Source organism: Malurus melanocephalus, unplaced genomic scaffold (genome assembly GCF_030028575.1).
Source record: "Malurus melanocephalus ecotype Western Australia unplaced genomic scaffold, MMel_1.1 scaffold_696, whole genome shotgun sequence".
In the NCBI taxonomy this organism is placed as follows: domain Eukaryota; kingdom Metazoa; phylum Chordata; class Aves; order Passeriformes; family Maluridae; genus Malurus; species Malurus melanocephalus.
In genome coordinates, this window is record NW_026623928.1 from 114,733 (window position 1) to 140,423 (window position 25,691).

The 25,691-nt window shown below is 40.5% G+C and overlaps 1 protein-coding gene across 1 annotated transcript; it reads right to left on the reverse strand.

Moving 5' to 3' along the window:
* On the reverse strand, positions 1 to 22,327 carry LOC130584354 (janus kinase and microtubule-interacting protein 2). The gene is made up of 21 exons (XM_057384298.1): positions 22,185 to 22,327; positions 21,342 to 21,839; positions 19,858 to 20,067; positions 18,877 to 18,975; positions 18,420 to 18,566; positions 16,568 to 16,708; positions 15,575 to 15,631; positions 13,673 to 13,792; positions 12,288 to 12,416; positions 11,217 to 11,300; positions 10,859 to 10,921; positions 10,592 to 10,690; positions 9,654 to 9,752; positions 9,284 to 9,337; positions 8,496 to 8,561; positions 7,596 to 7,664; positions 6,530 to 6,607; positions 5,744 to 5,947; positions 3,784 to 3,849; positions 3,080 to 3,152; positions 1 to 1,166 (listed from the first exon to the last, which is right to left on the reverse strand). The coding sequence occupies exons 1-20, from the start codon at positions 22,311 to 22,313 to the stop codon at positions 3,102 to 3,104; spliced, it is 2,463 nt and encodes an 820-aa protein (XP_057240281.1). The 5' UTR covers positions 22,314 to 22,327; the 3' UTR covers positions 1 to 1,166; positions 3,080 to 3,101.
* Between the last annotated feature and the right edge of the window lie 3,364 nt (positions 22,328 to 25,691).

Below are 25,691 nucleotides of genomic sequence, written 5' to 3' on the forward strand. Positions count from 1 at the left end.
TAAAGAGGTAAGTAATGCTTTGAAATGAAAACTACTTTTAGTTACTCTTAACTGTGGAAAAATCTAAAGAGAGKAGCAATATTTCTTAGTTGTAATAAGGTTGTGTTCACAAAGTTTTTCCCCATTTTTGGTTTAGGTAACATTGATCAGGAAGCCAGCTAACAAAGTCAGTTGATAAACTGAACCAAAACATTTTTTTTTCAAGCTGGGATAGAACAGTTGGAAGCTGATGCTTTGTGAATCATGTCACATGGATAAGGGGATTAGCTTTCTTCCCTGCCTTGTCCTCCAACATTTTTCTTTCTCAGAAGTCCAGTTCAGCGATCCTCAGTGGTTATTCAAYAGTGAAAACAAGTATAGTCATTATTATCTCAATGGCAGTCTTTAAAGAGTATGCAAATTYCCGATAATACACAGGCTATTCTTCATGGAAAGATGGTGAAGAGAGATAAGGCTTCAAGTCCATCAGAAACCCTCCTTATGCCAGACACCCTCTTCACTGCTTCCTTGGCCAAGGCAGGTGGTGATGTGTTATGAGTTCAARCACAAAGCATGGTGACCTGTCCTGCACAATCTGCAAAAACCCAGACTGTTTTTTTCCTTTCTTCCTTCCACATTACAGCTGTCATTTGTTCCTGAGGTTAAAACCAAAGAGGGAGAGCAGGAGTCCCTGCAGTGAGAAAGCCACACAGTTCAAACTGAGCACTTTGCTGTCAACATCTCTTGAGGTTCTCCTATTCTGATCTGTTCATTTTTGATCCATTTGTCAGATGACAGGGTGACATTTAAATGACTGCCCTGCACAGCAGGGATAGATTTTTCTATTGTAACTTTGGTTCCATGCCCAAGACACACTGACTTGATCAGCTGAAAGTGGTTCCTTCCCTTTCAGTTCTTYCTAGGTGATGCAGGTTGTCAGTTTATTTTTCTTCCCCTTTTGTCATTTCAATATACAGAATTTCATTAGATGCAGCATATATCATAGCTTTAGACAGGAACTGTCAGGTAACAAATTTTGAGTGATGGCTTTAAAATACAAGGTGGTTGCAGTCTTGGCTACAGGTTGTTCATTTTTATAATTTTGAAAATAGGTGTAAACAATATTCTCTTCATCGAGGGGTGGAAGCATTTGCCTTTATAAGGACTCATCTGTGTGGTCGGGCACTCTGAAAGTTAAAAAWAAAGTTAACATCTGTATCAGATAAGGCCTAAGTTCCTCTGCCTATGTATCCCAGCTGCCAAGACACATCCTATCAGTCAGGAAGCTGAAAAGATCAGCTCCTACAGCTACCAGTGGGAAACTGGTTTTGTTTTTCTGTATGAAAATGATTTGTGAAAATTCTGTGTCTTTTGCTAAGCCTGTCCATTTAAACCCCACGAAGTACAATCCTGTAGTGCATGAAAGTCCCTATGGGCATCTTCACATTCGTAGTATGCACTAGTTTCAATGACTCTTGAACCAAAGCTGCCTAAAATTCAGCACTAACATAAGACATGCAGCAGGCATATCCTTGGGGTGTCAGAGCAAGCCTAGAATTTTGGCTAATGCAGCASTGAGACAAAGACAAACTGCTGGTGTTCTGAGAAAGCTTGATCTACTATGGAAAAGAACTTTGGTTCTTGGGTTTGAGACGAGGAGAAAAAGGGCATATTTTGACTTTGTTCTCTTAGCATTCAAGCCGACATAGTAAAATTCACTGYGTGCAAAACCCACACAGACCACACTTCCTTATGTGATCACAAATAAATGAATATGTATGTTCRCAAGTACAGAGAAAATGCAGGTAGGATAATCTCACATTAACAGGAATTAGAAAGCTTCTGGTCTGGATACTATATACTGCTGTGCATAATTTCCTTTATTTGCACATGCTTGTCCTTTGTTATTTCAGTMCAGCAGTGAGTTCTGTGTTCACTCTGTGTGAGAAGGAAGCCAGAAAGTATCATGTGTGACAATGGGCTCCTCTCTGCTGGTTAAAAGGTTGCCAAAGGATAAACTGCACCATGGCGTGAACAAAACCAAAGACCTTCACCATCAAGTGGCTCCCTAGGATGAGTTGGGCTTTTTGTTAATTTGTTTGTTTTGTCAAGAATCTGTTTGAAGTYGCTTACGATAAGACAGCTCACTTGCATCCATTGGAAGTAAAGCAATTCTGCAAAGATCCCCCTGGCAATGTACAGCTCAACAGTTCTGAGAAGAAGAAATGCTGATGGCACCCTCCCCATGCCATGCTCACCTTTGCTGAGTTAAATCACCTGGTAGGCAGGTGGTTTTTAAATGCAACTGATCAATTTTAGTTATTCTCTCCAATTCCATGTATTTCAGCCTTGGAAAATAGGACTTTGCTAAAATCCCTCTCCATCTTGCCAACACCGCTCCCAAATTGCTTCTGTCTGGAGATTTCCCCTCAGGTATTGAGGGGAGAGGATCCCATAAAGGAAAATGCAGACGTGAAGGCAGGGGATGAGGAGCATACCATTACCTTGTTTTTGAGGCACTGCTACAAGATTTGATCCATCCATCCATCCATCCATCCATCCATCCATCCATCCATCCATCCAATGACAAATTTTTTAGACCTCTCCAATAGACCTCCTTTCAACAGTGTCACTTCCTGAGCCAGAAAGATTCTTCCATCTCTTTCTTTCCCTGCCCATCTCTCAGCAGCTGATCATTCTTCCTTGCCCTTCTTTGTGTCTTTCCTGGTGCTGGACACAGAGCTCTACCTGTTCTAACATCCTGATCTGTTTCTTGAATGTTAGTTCAGAACCCATCATAATGTGTATAGAGTTGAGGTTATTTTAACGGTTTTCCATCTGCATCCCTTTGCAAATATGAACACTGCAATTCTCTTGTCTATCTGTGAAATTCCTTGCTAGTTTTTATTTTTACAATTTTGAATAGCACAATATCACCAGCAACTCAACAGTATGACAACACCCTACTGTGAACTATTACAAATTGACAATAACCTGCTGAATTCACTGACTCCAAACATCCACAAGAACACATAAGGATGCAATCCTCCGCTCTGAGCAAGAACTGCTAGCTTTGGGGAAATAAATAAAACAGTCTTACCTTTCCAAGAGGCACATTGACATCAAGGCCAAAGAATAAAGGCAAGAGAGAAGAACAAGAATAGAAATAGAAACTGCAGAAGAAAAATAAGATTGTGTAAAAATTGTGTAAAATTAATGGCATTGTAAGCATCAGAARTATTTTTGCAATATGTAGAACAGTTAAAACAATCATGCATTTGGAAAACACTGTTATTTCCCTAGTTATTTCTCTAAGTACCATACCACCTCTCAGGCTTAGAAAACAGATCCCATTTATGCCGGTGATGGATTACAAYTGGCACCATATTGAAAGCCCGAGGTGTGACTGTCACACCATGATACCCCCAGAGGYTGACTTAAGTCATAAAGCTGGATATCAAAAATAGCATGTGTAGTATTTTYAAGTGTGTTAAAAAACAGTGTCTGTAGTCCATGCTAGAAATAGCCTGCCTATATAAATATATATATAAATGCACATGTMTATAGGTACGTACACACACATACAATATCAAACACTTACCATTACATGTTTAATAATGTAATGTAGTATTGCAAGATTGAAGTCTGTATCTACTGACACAAACTGAAAAGAAAGGACAGTGACCACCACCAGCAGGTGCAGCTGATTGAGCACAACACAAAGGTTCCATAGTTCAAGRGAACTGGGTCACTTCTTTCAAACCAAAGTTCATCAGCATGCTTCAGAAGCATAACAGAACCAACCTTTTCCTCTAGATCCTTAATTTGTCTCTTTTGGATGTCAGTTTTATCTTCTAAATCTCGGATCCTCTGGAAATGAGAAAAGAAARCATCCATGCTAAATTCTCAGTAAATTTGTTCCACTGAACAAGTAAGTTAATGTTCCAAGTACCAACAGCCCAGAAATCAACAGATCCATTTCTGTGGCAGGGATAATCTGCCATCATGGTGTCATATCATGACTCCATCCACTCATCCCACCAAACCACAGCTTTACCACATGTGCAACTGCTCAAAATATGATCCTGCATATATGTAACTGAATTCTCAAATGCTGGAAATGARTATCAATGATTGATCTGTTTCTCATTATGTATTTATTAATCCTGTGTTAAACAGATGAAAAGGGTAAGATCATAGTTATGATCTTTAGAATTCCATCATGATTTGTAAGATTTCTCACAATTTGATGTGTTGAAAGAGGATTAAAGTATTATTATTAGATCTGAAATGATAAACATATCCAATACTATCAAGATTGATTCTTTGGTGAACGAGACATATGTAACTTATAGACAAGGTGTGGATTTTTAGCAGAGCTAGGTACTATAAGAAAAATTATGTAGCATGACTTAAACTTTTGCTTGCTTGGGAGAAGAGATCCCCCAGAACAGAATTCCTGTGTATGAAAAATGAGGGCTTGAATCTCAGTATCTTTTTTTCATTTAGTCAGGTCAATAAGGCAGCTGTTCAGCAAACAGCAGAAATCCAAAGAGGCGACCCAGGAGACACCTGAAGGCCTCAGCACCTGAGGAACAGATGGCACATGTGACTGTCTTCCCCACTGTCTGGAGAYGACTAGCTCAGGCAGGTTTCAAATTCTGTGGAASCACAGAATCACAGAATGAGTCAGGTTGGAAGGGACCACAGTAGCTCACCTGGTCCCACCTCCCTGCTCAAGCAGTGTCATCCCAGAGCACACAGCACAGGACTGCATCCAGTTGGGCTTGGAATATCTCCAGTAAGGGACACTCCACACCCTCTCTGGGTAACCTGTTCCAGTGCTTGGTCACTCACACAATAAAGAAACTTCTCAGTTCAGATGGAACCTCCTGTGCAACAGTTTCTGTCCATTGCCTCCTGTCCCACTGCTTGGCTACCTCTTCCTTCCTTTGCCTCTCAGCTGCTTCCAATCCTGCCTGCAACTGAGGCTGGCCCAGAGTTGTTCTGAGCAGCCAGAACTGCTGTGGCACTGTCCCTCAGGGCAGCTGTCATGTCTGAGATCAAGAAGCTCCTTACACTGCAAAGGCCTGGCAAAAAGAAGCAAGGGTAGACMCGGTCTCAAGTGCCCAACTCAGGATCGGCAAGGCTGTGGAAACTGAGCCTTCCTGTTAACCAACCCACTGGGAGTGTGCTGCTTCTCTTACTGCCATAACACTCCCATAACCATCTGAGTCACATCTGTTTCATGGTGCAGCTCTCACAGTACTCAACSTGCTGTTTGCCATTTTGCTCTGGGACCTCACAGCTCACAGAGCAGCAAACATTGGTCTCTGAAGGTGAAATACAGTACTCTATCTCAGCAGTGAAAATTACAAATGCCCACTTCAGAAGGACAGAGAAGCAGCATCTGGAAAAACAGACAGCTTTCCTGTGCCATACGAGTCAGCAGTATTTACCCTGTTTCTCTTGTGCCCAGTCCAGTAACTAGGGATGACCATTTTTATTACAAAGCTAGGTCCATGTGGATAGAATTCTGGATGAAAACTTTAGGTTAGAATTTTAAAATGTGCCAAAACAATACTGCGCAAGCTAATATCATGTGTGCTTGAATATATAGGAAAAACACGAAGTATTAGACAATTCAAAAATCTAGATGCCAGGCTCCCTCATGGCCTGGAACTTGTCTAAATTTGACCTCAGCCTGTCCTCGTACACAGCAAGGCTGAGCAGATGCCACGTGTGTGTGGCTCCATCTTCCTACCTGATGAGCCTGCTGGAGTAGCTCCATTCTCTCCTGAAGAATCTGGCAATCATACTCTCTGCTTTTCCTCAGCATCTGACGTCTTARCTTTTCTACTGCTGTCCTCAGCTCTTCCTGCTGTTTTTCAGTGAGTAGGTCCCCAAACTTTATAACAGTTTCTTGCTGCAAAGCATTGTACAAGGTGGCCTCAAGCTCCTGGATCCTCTGGTTGATGCAATACCAAAAGTTAATCAGAGGTTAAACATGGTTTAAACCACATTGGGAACTGGGGGGATGGTGGCAGTCAGGCCCCTGCAGGAGAGGCGGTCCCTGTGCTCAAGAGTGCAAAAATGTGAAAAACAGAACTCAGAAAATTGTTCCATGTTATGAAATAAGGATATGAACTTTTATTTTTTAAATATTTTAACATTAATTTTCACTGAAATCTTTCACTTTTACTCTTTTTTATGGAGTTAGAGAGATTGAGTTGGATAGAATTTTTTTATCTATTTTAAGTGCAAAATTTTTCACCAATTCTAAAATTTCAACCTACTRCACTAAAAAACTTCAGTTGGGCATGCTGACATTAATGAGCAGTATCTGCCTTTAACTGACAAGAGTTTTAGACTTCAGGAGATGTGCCTTTTTAGGACATGAAAAGGCAAGATATAGTGAGGAAACTGTGCAGATTGCATGCTAGTACATCAGAAAAATGAGGGAAAAAAACAAATTAAAAAAACCCGATTACTATAAAAAGGCTATCGCAGATTTGGCCAGTATGTGCTGCAGGATTTCCTTGGTACATACCATGTAYGCCTGGTCAAGAGCTTGCTTCCTGTAGTCTAATTCTTCCTCCAAATAACCCTTTATTTTGCAAAATTGCTCCTACAATGAAGTATCATTTGGACAGAAAAATGAATTAGTTACTCCAAATACTTCAGGAATTGTTATCAAATCATTTACAGATATCTAATTCAGCAGGATGAGGAGACGAGTTATCAACTGATGCTCTGGAAAGYTGTTGATATCTGACTCAGCTAGAAAAGAAGGAAGGGCAAATAGCTACAGATTGCTCTTGGGAATGAATACCTGATCGACATGGAACTAAACCCCTGCTCTCTCTTGGCTTCAGTGGTATTGCCTGGCATTTCAGCAATGAAATTCAGGGTGTTCTGTGTGATTTTTCTAAAGATATCTCCTCTGACATCAGGCATGAATCCTTTTGTGCTTTCTTTTATTTTGGAAGATGTGTAAAAGTGCACTAAACTGAACAGACATTCACATTCACATTACTTGGGGGCAGCTGCTGAGCTTTAACTTCTCAGCCCATCTTAAGCTGAATAGACTTAAGTAGAGACACCCTCAGAAACAGGACACAGTCCACTACAGCTGTCTACTTCTTGTAGTTATCTTGTTCATCTTGTRGCCTACTGCAATTAACTAGAATAAGCATAGGGTAAGGTACTAATTTTACTTAAGATGTAATGAAAGCAAAGACTGTTATAATCCAGTAAYTTCTCACATGCTGGTCCTGAATAAAATGCAACACAACAGTTGATGTTTAAACTGTGAATCTTATGAGACAAATAGTGCCTGCATCTCTGAAAATTACTGAGAAACCTTTGAGACCTCTGTACTTATTAATAAACAGTCATCCTCACAGAAAGAGAGAGCAAGTTGTCAAACTTCTACTATTTCTATTTCTGTTATTCTGATGTTGCATGTCAACTGGACCAGAAACAATTCTATAGATTTACCAAAAATCAGAGAAAGGCTGCATAGTTCATTTGCCAATAGACTTTCTTAGTWATCTTTTGGGGCATCAAGTAAGTGTGACACAATCAGTGTCCCTAAATAAGGAACATTTTCTTACCATATCACTCTCCAGTTCCATCATCTTCTGATGCAAAGCAGCTTCAGCTCCCTCGATCTGCTGGATCCACTGGAAGTAAGATGAGAGCTGTAAGCTACTGTGTTTTCTAGCACACMAGCAGTGGCAAGTGGGATATCGACAGCATCTTATCAGTCTGTTTTTAGCAGCCTATTGCTAGTGCTGGGCTCATCTTGAGGCTGTTTGTGACAAAGGCAGCCAAATCTGCAGGCAGCACTTGGCAGGGAAGCAGCAGCAAGAGGATTACCACTGCTGGGTCACTGGAAATGGAAAAGCACATGGCCTTGGATRGTCAAGGAACCCATTTCATCCCATGGATGAAGGCCCACAGTGGGGCTATAGCATCTCAAAAATAGCTTAGCTGGCTATATSTGAATTCTGTTTGCAGAGGAGGCATTGTTGAGTAGAGTCCTTCGTAGCTGTCATGTGGAAAAAACTGTCCTGCATTTGAGCTTCAGAAAGCAATTTTAACCAACCTCCGCTTTCTTTTTAATTTTTGAAACAAGGAACATAGACACATACTTTCAGTGAAATTTGGGCACACAGATGCCTTTGGAAGCTTTAKAAATCTCAGGACTATAAATCCCAAACTTTATTTAATTATGGCTTAAATTTTCTGATGGTTTCTCATTCAGTTTTCAACTGCAAGTTTTGTTTCATATTATTTTTGCATTTGTAGGTGTTTCTACTTCATACKTTGGGCCAGCTCAGTTTGGTATCTTTGCTGCTTTAGCAAGGTATTTGAGACTGTGCTGGCACAGTTTACTTTATTTGGGGAATCACTTCCAACACTAGAAAGTTTAACAATATTGATGACAACAACAGAAGAGAAAAAAATGTTAAATGAGGCTTTAGATAACATGAGAAAAGAAAGCCTTTTACCTTTTCGGCCAAGGACAATACCGTAGAAGCCTGAATTATGGCCACTTGTTCTTCATTCCTTAAATTCTGCAAAGAGAGAGAAAGGAAAGAAGAAAATTGGCAGCACTTTCCYGCATGAATAAAGACACCCCGCCTATAGACCAGGTCCACTGTTTTCAGTATTGCTTCCATTGAAACATTCTGAATCTGTTAACATACTAAGACCATTACCTTTGTCTTTCTGCCTGATATGGACTCACTGTATGTCTTCATTGCATTCCATCCAAAGAGAAATGTCAGCTAAAATTAGACCCTTTTTTTTGTCTTCATGCCAGTCTTACAAAGCTGAATTTCCATTAAAGCTTTTGTAAAAATAGTGCTGGTTTACATTAGCACATGAATAGACAATAACGATCTTTTGTTTTTAATTCTTGTAAACTTTTTTAAGACATATCTAATGCTGGTCAGAATACAGGATCTCTTCCATGTGGGCAGCTCTTAGAAAGCCACATGGAATTTGGTAATTCTTGCCTATTTATGAAACTGTTTGAAGGAATCCTAGTCCTGATGAAGAGTGGTTTACTCAGACTGCCAAACTAATTAATGTGTTTTCCTGAGTGAATGGGGTGCAGTCAGGCCCAGGTCCAAATATCAGTGGCCTTTGGACATTTCTCCCAGTCTGCTAGACCAGATGTAAAAGATGCACGGTTTAACAACTATCTTAGAAAACAGTCATAATTAAAAKTATCACTTACTGTACTGTACAAAATGCAGCTTGTGAAGAGAAARTATCTCCCATTTCAACTTACCCCATTATCACCTAGGATGTCTAACTGCTTTATGAGGTCTGGGATGCTGACATCCTGCAAGRAGAGAATAAGGTAAAGGCACGGCATGCATCTTTTATCTTTTMTCTATCAGGCCTCAATATCCATCTATCCTGTGAACTATGTGGAAATCAGCCATTTTGTTTTATCCTATGGAAATGCATCACACATTTATTTCATTGCATTTGAACCAGATTTTATCATTATGGCAAGAATTCTGAGTCTAACGGAACTGTGTCTATCACCAAAATCTTACATTAGATTGAAGTTTAGTGGAGTTATTAATAATGGGTTRTATGGGCAGTCCCGACCACTACTGTAGGGAGAAGTACTGCCTTATAAACTGACCTACCTTAACCCCTTCCTTCATGCAGTAGATCTGTAGAGCACTCACACCATCTGAGAACGGGTGAATYTGGAGATTAAATGGTGGGGACCGCCTTTCTCTTTCCTGCAAATAAAGTATAAATATGCTAGAGAATGTATTAGAATGAAGGAGATGTACATAGAAAATGCCATAGCTGCTGTTTATATCATACTTTGCAAAGACAAGCTCTTCATTTCACAAGTCAAGGAGAGAAACATCTAGACCTACTCTGAAAAAGTGAGTTAAATGGGACAGGATCCTAAACCCAAGGTAACTGTTTAAAACTCGAGATTATTTAATAAATTATGTCAGTTTGCAAATTGTCTGTGGAAAGGCTGTCACCCAGCTAAGATTCAAGTTATTCACTTTATGAAGTGTTGAATAATTATACATTGCAGTAAATACTCCCTTTAGAAACAGGTTTGACTTTAGACTGTTGGGAGACTTGGAYTACACATTCTCCTCATCCTGGTATGTTGTATGTTCTAACATCTGTGGAAAAAAATGCATTCAAAAAAACTGACCAACTTAGCCCTTTATACACCTTTATTGCTTAAAATKTACAAATATATGTCCAGTTTTAAAGCACCAGAGACAAAAATAAAAATCTGAAGATGYTATTTCTCATTGTTTTCAGGTACTCAGGCAAGCACAGAAGTCAWTCACTTTCCCACACATTTTTGGTTTATGAACATGTAATTCACTTGATCAGTTCAGCTCCCTGCCATATGGAAACACAGCTGTCAGGTAAAACTGTGGGACAGCTTTATAAATAAGAGGCAAATGTGACAAATTAATTTGTGAGACTCAGGAAAGGCTCTGTTTGGCAAGTGTATTCAAGGACACCAATTAAAGTTGGTGTCCAGTGCAAGTGCACTCATTTAATTTTCTACCAGCTCTATTGTAAGAAGCACATCCATCACCTCCAACTCAAGGTTGCGGAACTCCAGCAGCTCATTCTGGTCTCGAGCATCCTGCAGCTCCTGTTGAAGACGGTTGTTTTCTGCTTCCAGTTTCTCTATCTAACAGAAATATGTAAAACCACGATCTGTGAGACTGTTACAAGAAACATTAAGTATCTGGTGAGTAGTAGTTGAGTTAGCATAGGCTGTGCAAAATCTAAGCCCTGAAGATATCCCACAGGATTCAGATAACCCTTCTGAGTGAACATGCAAACCTTTTGAACATACCTTGTCTAAAAGCTCTTGGTTCCTCTTAATGAAAAGCTGCTTGTCTTCTACCCAATGTGAGTCCTGTTGGATGAAGAAGTACTGTCAAAGAATAATCAAATTCCATGAGACTGGGCACATTTACTGAAAATTAGAGCCACAATAGTTAGGCTTTAAAATCCTACAGGAACAAGCATATTACAGAACAACATATTAAGTTTATCAAGCTGTAGCAATGCTTCTGAACTTGCTACATTCACCTGTTTTGTGACTGGCAACGTTACATCTCATGGACCTTTATACTGAAATTGTGCTAGGCATTTAGTAAGTAGAGCAGGAAAGACAGAAACAGGAAAGAAATCACACWAGAATTACTTACCTGCCCTTTCTGAGCCAAAGTTTTCTCCAGATCTTCTATTTTGGCTTTATACCTCTGGACTTCAGCTTGAAGYTGCTCCTGAGCCTGTTGAAGTTAGGCACCACATCAGAGAGTAACAAAACCAGCAATGTGACTGGTATTAAAAGGAAACCAAAACCAGCAGAACCTGGGTTCATGCTGTGAGTTCCACTGAGTGAACAACCATTAGAATAATTCTGACTCAGTGAGGTTTTGTTCTACCCCTTAGACTGGCACGCGGGTGACCCAAGGAGCAGAGTGGCAGATCAGCTCCAACTCCCCACCTGACGCTGTTCCACCATGGATTGCATCAGAGCAGCAAAACACAAGCTCAGGTATTTGGGGTTCTCTGCTCAAAGATCCTAACAAGGGGCAATCCCTGAATTTAAAAAATTGTGCTTAGTAGATGAGAGTGGMAAAAGGTAGTGAGAAGAGGCAATTTTAACTGCCAGAGGAATCTTCAAGTGCTGACTCAACTAAGTACTAAACAAACTGATATGATCTCACAGCTGACTGCTTTGAGCAGGAMTTTGGGCTGGAGACTGACTGAGGTRCCTTCCAGCCTGAATGTTTCTATAATTTTATTAGAGGGACAACATTTTTAGCTTCGGAAGGTTTACTGTAGCCTGCATCACATTAAAATTTGCAGGTACTTTGCATTTCTGTTAGAAACATTCCCATGTTCCTAAAATTGATGCAATCTGTGCCTTTGTGAAAACCCACAGGACTTCATTTACCTTTAAAACCCAACCCCATGGTACCTAGGCAAATGATGAGAAAACCCTTGTGATTCTGCCAGGCTGCAGAGTTGTCTGCTTTGGCATGCCTGTGTAACTGCAGCATTTTCAGGTTCAAGTGGAGGACAGCTGCTTGTAAAATGAGAGATTATGTCCATTCTTAATTGTCACTCTCCTTAAAAATGTACTCAGCAAATGAGTGAACAGATATTTCTCTGTGTATGGATGTTGTAYATAGCTCTGTTCCATTGTCCCTTTCAGGGGTTTGTTTGTCCTGACAGCAATSAAATACTGTTACTCTCAAACAAATACTGACCCTGGCTTCTCTTTCAGCATCTATGACCCCTCCTGTCTGTTCCTGCAGCAGTGCATAYGCTCTCTGCAGGGCCTGGTACTCCTTGGTCAGCTGTCGAAACCGCAGCTCTGACTCTTCCGCTGCTAAACCCTGAAGAATAAGAAGGGACAAAGCACTGTGAAAGCAAAGAATGCAAGAGTGATTTGTTAAGCATAGTAGTTGGTTTACAGGCCTTGATTCMAATAGCTTTTTGGATCACAGTGAGCTTGCTATGAAATTTTAAAAATGGGGAAATCATRCAACATTTGTATCACAGAATCAGCCTAGGTGAAAGGGACCYACAAGGATCACTGAATTCAACTCCTGGCCCTGTAAAGCACCATCCCAGAGAATCACTAAGAGTGTTGTCCAAAGACTTTTTGAACTCTGTCAGGGTTGGTGCTGTGACCTCTTTCCYGGGGAGACCATTCTAGTGCCCAAACACCCTTTGGGTGAAGAACCTTTTTCTRATATCCAAACTAAAAKTCCCCTGACACAACTTCAGRCCATTCCCTTGGGTCCCCTCACTGGTCACCACAGAGAAAAGATCACTGTTTGCCCCTTCTCTTCCCCTCATGAGGAAKTTATAGACTGCARTGAGGTCCCCTGCAGGACAATCCCCTCTCCGGACCGGCAGGGATGATGGGCCTGATGCCCCAAGGATAGGGGTGGCCCCATGGCTGCCAGGGCACTGCTGAATAATATTCMACTTTCCATCAAATCCCGGGTCCCTCTCCAGCRCTGCTTTCCAGCATCTCATTCCCCMRTCAGTCCRAAGAKCCACGATGCCCCATCCCATGTGCAGAACCTGGCAGTTTTCCCTTGCTGAACTTCAGCTGGTTGGTGACGACCCAGCCCTTTGATTTCCCAATGTCTGCAAGGCCTCCCTGCYTTCSAGGGAGTCAACAGCTCCTCCCTGCTTTGGATCGTCTGGTAACTTGCTCAGTRYCACTTCTAGTCCTGTGTCCRAGTAATTTATGATGATATTGAAGAGCACAGGGCCTAARATGGAGCCCTGCAAGAACCCCACTAGTAACAGGTCACTAGTATGATGTCATACCATTCACTAGAACCCTCTGATATGTCTCTAAGCTAAAAGAAATGTGATAGTTTTTTTTACTTGAAAGGGGAAAGGAAAAAATATCACCTCAAATTGCAGTGTAATCATAGCTGTAGACTCTGCAGACTAGATTGTGTAAGAAACTCAGCATTTCAGTATATGAGTAACCAGATTTAAGGAGACTTGAGAAGTATTTATCACTCAGTATGCACTATAAAAACCAAACTGTTCTTGAGAGCCTGTCCATTGTTTTGAAAGTCAGTCTCCTGAAAACCTGTGCTTGTCTGTGGAAAGAGTAAGATCTTACCTCATCCAGGTCRTCATCTGGGGTTGCTGGTGTCCTGTCTGTTCTATATGAGGCCACAGAGGATGTTTCAGAGTCCATGGAATCATCATCATACCCAAAAACTGTATCTACCACATGTCTCTACAGAAGGAAAAACACGATTTCTGAACTTTCATGGAAACTCGAAGCAYGAGTTTTGGAGAGGGGCAGAGGGGAGGGTTGCTAGTTACTTAAAAAACAAGGTGTGAAAAATAAGCAGTAGGCTACTCCTGCATTTACCATCTTCAAACAAACTCAAAGGAAACCCACTGAAGATTAGGTTTTGCGCTGGTGGAGAATAAGTTTGCTGACGAATTTTTCTGAGGGTCTGTCTCAGTCTAATAGGAAAACATAATGTGARCAGCAACATGTTGAAGGAAAGGCTCTGCCCTTGTAGGAAGGCAGGTAAATTGTTAACTGCAAAGCTCTTCAGAAGACATCTATCMCATGCAGACTAGTGTGCAAAGGTAACACCATAAGGAGCTGGAAATGTGTGTAGAACAGGAAGCCCTCCTCCGCTCACAGATACTGATACTTTTAATGTCTAGGTGCCTCAATATTGCTGTTGGACCACATGAGTGAAAGCTGTGCTAATACAAAAGTAACATGAAGGAACTCTTATTGCATTTTCCAGGGCTACAGTAACTGAGACGTGTTATAAACAATTGCTCATGCTCCACAGTTTGCTTGTATGACCTCACCAGTCTCCTGTAGCTGAATTAAATCAAATGAAAAATGTGAKATGTGCCCTGTGAAGATACAGATGCTTGACCCTGCAGGCTTAGTTTCAGGGTACAGATTTGAGTATTTAAGCACTTGSCTTATGAATAATTCTGAAGACAAACTTATTAACGAGCAATTAAGATACACTTCTTTGCAACATTTTTCACTTTGCTTATGGGTTAAAGCGGTCTAAACCAGGAGTTTGAATCACACAAAAAAAAACATGTATCAGAGATGTCAATTAGCTTTTGCRTGTATTATAATTTTTGCTTATTGTGTTATCAAGCGAAGACAATTGCCATATTCGCTGATGTTATAATCRCTGGTTTAGAAATAAAATTTACTGATGAAAATACTCTTTGGTCCTTGCCTTCCAGTTGTGTCTGCTGTGTACTGCTTCACAACCCACACAGAAACAATGTGATGACACAGTTAGGATTTAGTGSTCTGAAATTCTCAGTGTGCAAACARCGTTGCATTACTGCCACAGAACATGGCTGATGCACTAAGGCATGTCCTTGAAGAACTGACAGCAACCACTATTTCCACTTTTTTGGAGGTGGGACATGAATGATGCAAAGTTAGGCTTCACATCTAGCTGCTAAAGGAGCTATGTGAACCACTAACTACTCAGCTCTAAAATTGTTGTAAATTATACCAGCTTTGGCCTTAACCCCATTCAGGGTGATACTATGGTTAGTCAAAGGCATGTTGTAACTGAGCAGGAAAGAATGAGACAGTATCTCAGGCTTTCCACTTGAAGAATAGAGATGCACAAGGATTTGGCTTTAGCCCATATGTGCTGTGAAAAAATAGCAGAAAATAGATGGGGAAGTCTCTGGAAATGTAAATACCTCTCAGCATAACAGAGTCTGAACCAATATTTATAAAAAAACAAATGGAAGGACAATTATTACTATTTTGGTGGGGGAAGAGAGGGAAGAAAGCCCCATTTCGCTGAAAATAAAGTAGCTRCACATCCCTTAACTGAATTTCAAAGTGAATTTAAAAAGCTCTCTTAAAGTAACTAAGGAATTTACAAACCTGATCACTAAAGCAGACTGTTACAATCTACAGAGCTCTCTTTAATCAGATTGCTAGAGTCCATTTTCTTACAAGCCTATTAGAACTTTGTAAATGGAAAACAATTTTTCATCTTACTTTAATTGGCTTCGAGCTCCTTTTATGCTTTCTGCGACGAATGAGTTTCTCCCTGTCCTGGAAAACAAGATTAAAAATTAGTCTCTCTTCTCTTCTTTGCAGCTGTAGAGGGCCAAATCTTCAGAGGAAATAAAGAATAGAAGTTCCAGTGACTCTCTCTATATGTTCAGACAGGAATCTGATTCCAGGTAGAAGGGAGGAAAATCTGTATGTGTGTCAGCTGAAAGCCACCTGAAAAAGCCCTTGTGCAGTTGCCTTGAGCAGYTGTCAAACAACAGGAACTGATGATTGCCCTCTAAAATCACTGGGAGGCCTGGCACACAAGACTGGTTTGGGCATTTGGGCATCAGCCCCTGGTATGAGGGGCTCTCTGCCTTTTCTGATGAGGAGATGCTGCCTCTGTCTCAAAGCCAAATGATGGCAGTGCTGATTTCACTACTCCCTAGCAAAGATGTCTCAGAAGAGACAACAGCCTGTTTTGAAATCTTTCTCTGTCTCCTCAATATCATAATGCAAAGTCAACTGACAAAGGAGTTGTCAGCATTAAATGACAGARTAACTGGAAACCCACTAACTGTACATGATTTTCCAGCACATGACATGACACTGTGCGTCGGCCTCTTTTTAAGGAAACCTTTCTAACATGACTTAGTTATGATGGCAAAACTAATASTTTTAGCACAGCCCCTACCTTGTGAATATGTAAGYACCTTSCCAAGTTCCACAGTTCTTAGTYTGCATTTCTTTCTGGCGCTCAATTYACAGCATTATGCTTTGAGTTGTAGGGACTCCACTAGAAATTCAGATAACCTGCACACATGCACACCTATATCTAAACATCCGCAGATGTCAGAAGTAGGCAAAGGTATTAATTATTAATTAATTAAAGGTAGATAAGGTGTTCATGCTCAGAACTCTAGTTATAAGAAGAAATACTACCAGTGGTGAACTGTACASAGCAATCATTCCTATTTCCTGGTGCTCTGGACGTACCCTTGTTAATTCATCAATTATGTTCTGYTGTTCTATGACCTGAAGCTTTAAAAATTCTGTTTCTTGTTCCTCATTAGCTTGATCCAGGTCATTGAGAGATCTTAATTTCTTTAGAGGAGGATGTGATGTTATTTTTTCTCTCTGTGGTAAGAAGATAAAACAGATAAAATAAGATTCAGCAATTAAAAGACCACCTTTCAGTTAAAAACTAAACATTACCTTTCATTTAAACTGTGCAGACCTTTAACTATGCTTCAGCTTCACCATTTTTTTACTAATACATATCAGCACTTCTTAACAATAAAAGTAGCACAGCAAGGCCGAGCTCTTCAACCACAACAACAAAGATTTATCTCTTTAGTTACCATGTGGCAGTACAGCCTCTACAACTCTTAAAGGTCACATACCAGAGCACTTCCTTGGCCATGCATCAAGATGCCCTCACACGTGGCAAACAGAGTTGARCCTGTCCAGTGGGTAGGCAAACAGCATCTACTCTCATTACCCCATGTCCTTACTGATACTCAGTGTMAGACCATACACAGTGAGGAAATGGACATGCTTTACTCATGTGAAAGACATGCACCCAGTTGGACAAGGAGCAAAGACAAAAACTGTGGTAAGAGATCTATTTTACCCACAAGTCAGTATCCTGAACATATGTGGGAAAAGAGAAGGCTACAATGTGTGAGAATTACTCTAGCCACACACAGCTTGTCAACTCCCAAGATCGGGGCATCCGCAGCGTGAAGAGCAGATGTCAGGGAGCTGACACAGAACGTATCTCAGCTCCACTGATGCCTAATGCGTGCAGATGCCTAAGTCCTTTCTGCTGTGGGAGACTCCATGGGACTGTGATCTGMACCACTGTAGCTGTGGAAGAATAATTCTGTGCCATGACACCTGCAATAAGTTTATCTGTCTTCTAGGCACAGGTAAATTGCAGTGTSTTAAAATGGATTAACCTTGTAACACTGAAGTCTTTTTTCTGTGAGACAAGTGACTCCAATCAGCTCAGCCTAATCACCAGGAAAGCTGCTCCCACTGCAGGACACTCAGCCCGCTCAGGACAGTCAGGATATGGTCCATGAGTACCCTTAGCAGGGGAAGTCCTCTCAGCCTGCCAGCTTACCTATGGCAACCCAGAACATACTYCTCCTTTTTCATTAATGCCAAAGCAACATCAGTGCATGTGCAGGAATCCAGGACCCGGATAGGTACTGATAATCAAGATAATCACATCTGAAGGATATGCAGRCGTAACTGCTTTGACCCTACTTCACAGAGCCCCAACATAGGAAATATATAGCTCTAACCAAATTTAAACACCACCATTCTCCCTTTCCCACATCCATCCACCGTGTGTATGTTTCATGGAAGGATTCCATGTGCTTASTGCCATACCAGAACTTTGATTTCTCATCATCAACACCGAAAAGAATGTGTACATGATGCAAGAATACAATGCTGGCTGAAAACATCACTCTTAACAGCTTCCTTTCTCAGTTCCAGATGAAAAATAGCAGAATAACACATGCGTCAATGATATAACTATTACTTTTCTTTTTCTTTCTTTTTTAAACAATTGAAACTTAATATTCTAACTTTGAGGATAAAATTAAAAACTGTAATTATGTATTCATGCAAATATATTTCCCATATATGCAAATACACAATGTTATGGTATGTAAGCCTATAATACAGACCTAACCATGGCTGTATGTCAGCAGCAGTATTACCCATTATATACGACACATATTCTCTATTTATATACGTAATGCACTATGCAGTTGTGGCCACCAACACAGACACAAATCATACAGTAATCCTCATTTTGCTCTTCAATACCAACCATTTCTATATTTTCTTTAGTGACTGCTTTGAGTTTATCTTCCATGCGTTGCAAAGACTGCATAAGTTCATCATTTCTCTTTGTGAGGCACTTGCTCTTTTCGAGAAGAGGTTTACATTGTTTCTCAGCTTCTCGGACACGCTTCAACTGGATTGATAATAGCAATTAATAATTGTCATGAGAGATACATTCATATAATTGTAATTTGCAATCTTGACACCTATTTAGCAGTTACGACATAAAGAACAATCAAGCCAGCTAAACTGATACAAAAGGAGTGCATTAAGATTCCTAGCCCAGGAACAAAAAAAGAGATCAAGAGTTGAACTTATCACCCTCATCCTTAAGCAGAGAAGTAGGAATATTCACTACTAGCTTCATCCTTGGATCCTCCCCGTGTTTGCCTTTCCTCATGGCTCTCAACCTTCTCTGTCTGCCACTGCAAAAGCTCACATACCAGTTCGTTTCGTTCATCAACGAGCAAYGTGTTCCTGTCTTCCAGCTTCCTTATTGTGGCATTCAGCTCTGCTATCCTCTTCTGGTTTCTGCGCAAGTCCTGTGCATGGGCAACAATGTCACACAGTTACTGATTCTCTTCAACATACAAGCTTGAACAAAGAATCCTTAAAAAACACACAACAGTCAACTTAAGCTGTCATCATCAATGGATTATTTTTAGGGACTTTTGCAGTACTGAACATGTTGGCAAATATATATATGTATTTTTTTAGAAGAAAGTATTTGGTTTGGGGGATACTTCAATTGAAAATTTTAAGCCATGAAAAAAATAAAGAGAAAACAACCAAACAGATGGTAATTCTTTATGATGGAGACGAAAAAGCCAAAAGATTCTAATTTTTATTGCCTTTTCCTATAGATTGCTTCTATTTGCTGAGCCACTACATCAGGGGAAAAGGTCAGGACAGCCCTTTTGGTATCAATTACATTTACTTTCTTATTCCTCATTTGTGTATGTGTAAATATGCTTTTATATATACATTGGTTGTGTAAACATCTCCAGTGGGTGAGTTGCATGCTTGGTGAATGACACCCAGGGAGTGGGGAGACAAAGAGGATATCCTCCTGAGAGTCTCACAGATTCTCCAACCCCAGCCTTCTCCCTGCCCGTCCCTGCTCATCCTCCTAATTCTATCTGGTTTTGAGGATGCATGTTATCCACGTAGTTACATTTGTCGATGATTCTTTCAAAGGGGCATTGATTTTTAAGATGGATTATATTTGTAAACACAGACGAAGGAACKGATGAAAACCAGCAGTACAAAGCTTTGTCCAACTACCATGCCCTCTGAAGATTCTATGGACATTAACTTGTCTGTAGTGAATGAGTGGGAATATTTTCCCAGGGCCAGAGAAGGTATGTCAGCAMGAAACACGCATCCATGCTTCTGTTTTGCAGGGACCAGTAAAACCCGCGTACAGGGCTGCTGCAGTGCTCCGAACCATCGCCAGCCCTTCCTGGGATCTCTCTCTTGGGACTGCTCATGTTACACTCTGCCTCTTTCACCAAAAAGAGCTGTTCATCCAGAGCTTCCTTTTGCAGCTGCAGCTTCTGCACATAGCCTGTCTGTGTCTCCAGTTCTTTTTCCAATGAAAATATGATCCTGTCTTTAGCTTTGATCTCGTCCATCTGAATGAAAGAAATAYCAGAACAGTATTACTGCGTGAAGACAATAGCATTTTTCCAATTTGTATTATATGATTTACTTAAGAGCAGTGATCGCCCCTCAAATGTGCTCTACCATACTGCACCAGGCCTGTAAAACAATACAGTTGTGCCATACTCATAATCTGGCACAGGAACACATTTATTGAGCATTTTGGCAACACAAGAACATACCTCCTGGATGCAGACTGTGAACTGGGGGGGAGTGATATCATTCTTAGCAGTTTAAATTACCATTTCTTTTACTTAATTGCCTATTATTGCCTATYACTGAATTCCAATTTTCAAGCCAAACTTTCTATCAATGCAAGCAAGTCCAGCTTCCCACATGACAGTGTATCCTGGTTCCAGCCAGGACAAGGCTAATTTYTGGAGCAGCCAGGAGGGGCACGGACTGTAAGTTATTCTATACAATCTCATATCATTTTCTGGAGATAGGGGAAGGGGTCCCTTCTGGATGGCAGTAGCATGGCTACAGTCAGGTCACAGGCTCCATGTTGAGCATTTTGCAAGTACTCGCTTTCCTCTCTCTTGTACATATTTGTTATTAATATTGTTGCTGTTACTGTTTSTTTTCTTATTTCATTGCTGTTTCCAGTAAATTAGTTTTATTTTGACTCATRATCCTATCTTTAGTTTTTGTGCCTCCAACTCTCCTCTCCAGCCCACTGCAGGGGATGGAGACGGGGAGTCAGCAAGCATGGTTTGGAGGGTCTCAGTGGGAGCACAAACTGGGGACTACTGTTCCTAAAACATGGCACAAACTGGGGACTACTGTTCCTAAAACATTGCCTTGAAAACAAGGCAACCTGCATCTTTGTGGTGTGGGCCTCTTCTTGTTCATTTTTCACAGTAATTACTGAAGGCTACAACAAGGCCAACACAAAAGGCATCTCCCCTCTGGCCACGGTTTRTTATGTTTAGTGTACCATTACATGGGCTGGAGAAACCAAAAAACTGCAAGTGCAGATGCAAATGCTCTTCATCGAGCCCTTTGCACTTTGCATGTATYAGCAAATCAGAGAGCCAAATCCTTAGTTACTACGCCACTCGCTCACCATCACARTGCTCTAACCGACCCACTATAATGTATTTATTGCTGAGAAATGACTGCAAGAAATTTGTAATACTTTTTCAAAGTGAGTTGCATTGCAGAATTCTGTTACRCAGAAAAAGCTAACAGACACAAAAAACTCAGTGCAGCTTAAGACAACATATGAACTGTTTTGATTACTGACCAGGCGTCGAATATCCCTTTCACTCTCCCATTTGATCTTAGAAATGGCTTCCTGGTGGGATTGATGCTCACTCCGAAGATCGCCTGCCTTGATCTTATCGGCCTGGATCATATTGTTAAGAGCCTCATCTACCTGCTTTTTGGCAGACTTCAGTTCAGTAATTTCCTGCAGAAGCTTAAGGCGCTCAGAGTCAAACTGTTTTCTGGCCTCTTCACGAGCCTCAATAGTCAGCGCTGTCCGTACTTTATCACTGCTCCCGTCCCGCAGCGCACACAGCGCTGATTTGAGGCGCTGGATTTCACTGTCTCGGACTTTCACCATTCTCGTCATCTCCTGCTCATGCTGTTTGATGAGGTTCTCCCTCACAGCCTGCAGCTCCTTCATTTTCTCCTCATGGAGTTTGGCTTTTAGCTCTGTGATCTGCACGGTCTGCTTGCGCTGYTCCACTTCACGGATACGCTTAGTTTCTTGAGTCTTCTCTCTTTCAAGTTTAGCTACCTACATTGAGATAAAATGACAGTCATCTGCTACCAAGGTAACGTTATCAAAACATGCCCACCCAGGCACATCCATATGCCAAACTGAGAAAGACCCTGCTCCATTTGAGGGTTAAAGGCTTCTTAAACTTGTAGCTCAGTAAAATGGAGTCTTTTCCACAGAAGCCACAGAGCATCCACMGTAAATGTTATACTGCTGGGAAATGCTGGGRAAAAGTTGGGAAAGGATCAGACCACTGTTTTGGGAGAGAKTTATATGGTATCTGTTGAATTCTGTGATACCACTTTTTCCACATGTTTGTCTACTTTAGCAGATACTTTTACTTAAAAGCAAACCCTTGCTCACCTTAGACTTCTCCTGATGCAGCTCAATTTGAATGTCTGTGAGCTTAGTCCTGAGTTCCTCATTGGCAGCCTGTAGGGCAACAATCAGTGCCTCAGGCTTYTCGCCCTTGCTCCGTCCTTTTTTTGACATGGTTTCTTATCAGAGAGAGTCCACGTGTTTATTTCAAATATGGACTGCCATATTTTTCAGTTGCTTTCAGTGCCACTTAGCTCAGTAACTGCAACTAATGCAACTACTGTGTGACATTCCTCAAGGTTCTGGACTCAGCTCCTTTGGAAGCCCTGTGAGAAATAAGACACRCTATTATTTGTCAATGGTCAACATGAACAAGTAAAAACTCTGAAATAAACCTGTTTTTCTCTGGACCCAGAGCCAGTATTTCAGTTCTTGCCAAGATAACACGCGAATTTGGCACCCCACTGACCCAACTGTCCAACAGAAAAGGGTGCTGTGATTCAGGCTGGGTAACTCTGAGGGGGTTTCCAGGTCACCACTGCTGATGCAAGCACCCTGGCTCTAGATACCAATCCTAACTCTAGAACCAGAATTTCAGAACATGGCAAGCATGATGCAAGTATTAYGTGAAGCTTTTTCATCCCCTGCAAATTTTCACAAACTTCCTGTGCTTAACCATCTCTGCCAACAATCTGCAACAATTTTAAGARAGGCATTTTCTACTCCCACAAAATGGGGAAAATACCTTGGAACTAGAGGAGCAGTTCCAGTGTTTACATGCTTGAAATTTCATCCCAGTAGCTAGACTGGATTCATGCTTGTTCACTGATCTGTTCTTAAGGAATATTTTAGGAAAATAGTATTTCTACTTACACTAATTCCCATCGCTGCACCAACTCTGTTAGCTACAAGGGGAACACTGACCACATACAACTCCCTATATCTCCAAAACCTATGTGATTCATCTAGTGGGATTTGAATGAATCCTAAACTAAGTATTTGCTTTGGCTTTTATTTACCAGRTTTCATCTATGTTTTGCATTTTTTCAGAAAAAAATTCAAGTCCTAATTRTCACATACCATCCTGTGTGCGTTATGTTACATAACAAAATACATAATTAATGAAAACTGTGATTAAAAGCATGATTTAATTATTTTAATATTGCATCGTAATTCRGTATGCTGTCAACCCAAAAACTCAGCTCAGACTTGCTGAGATTATTTGCACAATTTACACAACTCTGTTCTGCATTTTCTTTTATAGTCAGAAAAATCRCAAATTTCGCATGCTAATAGTTTATGCAGGTTTTATTCCACCAAAAGGTGATAAACAACTCTTTGGGACAAATCCTAACCACCCTCTGTTTTTGACTGCACAAAAATAACTGTACTGTAGTTAGATTTCTAATCAATACTGTAAGTACTTTCAGGAATATCCCTTCTGAACTGAGCTCACAATATCCCTTGGATATGGGGCTCTGCGCATGGAATATGGGATGAATCTGGTGCTGCTAGGCTGCTCATGCCAAAATAACCATTGGCCCTTGCTCTAAAACATGAACCAAAAGAACTCTATCCAAGTAGCTGGCGACTCCATGGAAACAGTAAAAAGGGGACAGAAGCATTATTGTTACCCACAGCAAATCTAAGCAGATTTGTTAAACCAATATTCTAGTATTCTGTGGCTAAAATACCATCTGTCTCTTTCTCATGCAGTTATTTCCCAAGAAGTTGGCGTAACACAATGCACACTGAGAACACTACCAGTGAAAAAGAAAATCCTGCCCTGTCCTGAAAGGAAACGGACTTTTCCAGAATCAGTACTTCTTAGCATGAAATGTAAATCGATACTGACTGGAGACTCTATTTAAGAATGGCAGGATCATCAGGACAAGGACAAGCTCTATCAACCTGCCCAGCTCACCGCCAGATGGGGGCCTAATAAAACATTTACATGGTTTTGTACTTTGTGCATTATTTTATGTAAGTGGGACCACACTCAACCACAAAACAACACACACCACCTGGAAAAGAAACACTGCAATTCATGGAGTTCATAGTATCATGCTCTCCATCATTAAATTTTGATTTTAACCCTCTTTAACATAACCCTCTTTTATTTAATTGAAATGCATATAAACAAGAAAACAACAAACAGTGAGGGAAAATTCATTCCCCATATCCTTCTCCTGAAAACCCTTCCTTTTCTTTCTAAGGCCATATGAACAATCACCTCGTCTTACAGATATCAGAGAAAGATATTTTACATTTACCACAAAAAATTGTCAGATATTTAAGTAATTTCTCTACTGAAAGCAATTAAGGTTAAATTTGGAAGTTTTTGCCATTTTTAACTCAGCTCTTCAGTCAATAAATGCAAACATTGGTTTCAGAACAGATCAGAAAAAAATCTGCACTCTGGGCTCCCACACYCACTTTTAACAACATAGATCTCCACAGCAGACTGTTTTCTTTTTTTGAATTCCTTATTTCCAACCAGATTACTACCTTCTCAGAGTCTCTTATCAGTTTGCAGTTCAATATAGCTTCAAAAAATGTATTTTCTTCTCCCACCCTACYGCCATTAACACCTTAAAGAACCTCATGTACACATTGCTCTAATTTCACATGCCCTGTATCCATCTTGCCTTTTCCTTCCATTTTCTATGAATATGAATGCTCCCATTACCATGAAGTTGAGCAAAAACTAAGCCAAAAGTTTGTCTCTTCACATCAGCTTTTAAGCAGAAATGTAAGCACATGTCATTTCTATCCATGTTTTAGAATCAAAAGACCTCTAAAAACAAAAACATTACAAGCAATGGTCTTTTGTCATTTGCGAACTGTTGTGAATCTTGCCCTTCTATCATATGGCAAAAGATAGGTTCCTTTGTCATCCCTAGAGTCTGTGAACTCTTTAAGAATGCTCTGAAACAACAGAAATCTTTGCCACCAATGGCACTGCTCAGCTGAGGAACAGTCATGCTTTGCCCATGTTCTTCAACAAAACAAACCAAATGAACACATACCATGTAACACAAAATATACTGACTTAAGTGGCTCTGCTCATAATGGGAAGAACATAACTTGACAAATAAACAACTAGGATAAAACTAAACTCATGTTAAATGCAGATTTTATCCTTACAGTTTACTATTTAAAAACTAYCCCTGAAAACTTAGAGGATAATATTTAGCTGAACTGTGCTGCTTTAAAAATGGAAGCACCAGTTTCTGTTTGTACRATGATAAACAAGGCAGCAGTATCCTCCTCCCATATAAAGAGGTGATGAGCTGGATTCTCAGCTGGAACAGGCGTACGTGTGAAACACCACCCATYAGATCCAGCTGAGATGCTGGTTCATACATAATGTGACAAAGAACAAGAAAAATTAAGATATTTCATTTATAAGACATTCAGGATACTGTCTCGAACATGCAGATTTCCATTAAGGCTGAAACCAGAAAAACATGACTAARAGCATCATTCAGATGGTGCTTGAAGTCCGGCAGGTTTAGTGTCCTGAACACTTCCCTGGAAAGCCTGTTCCAG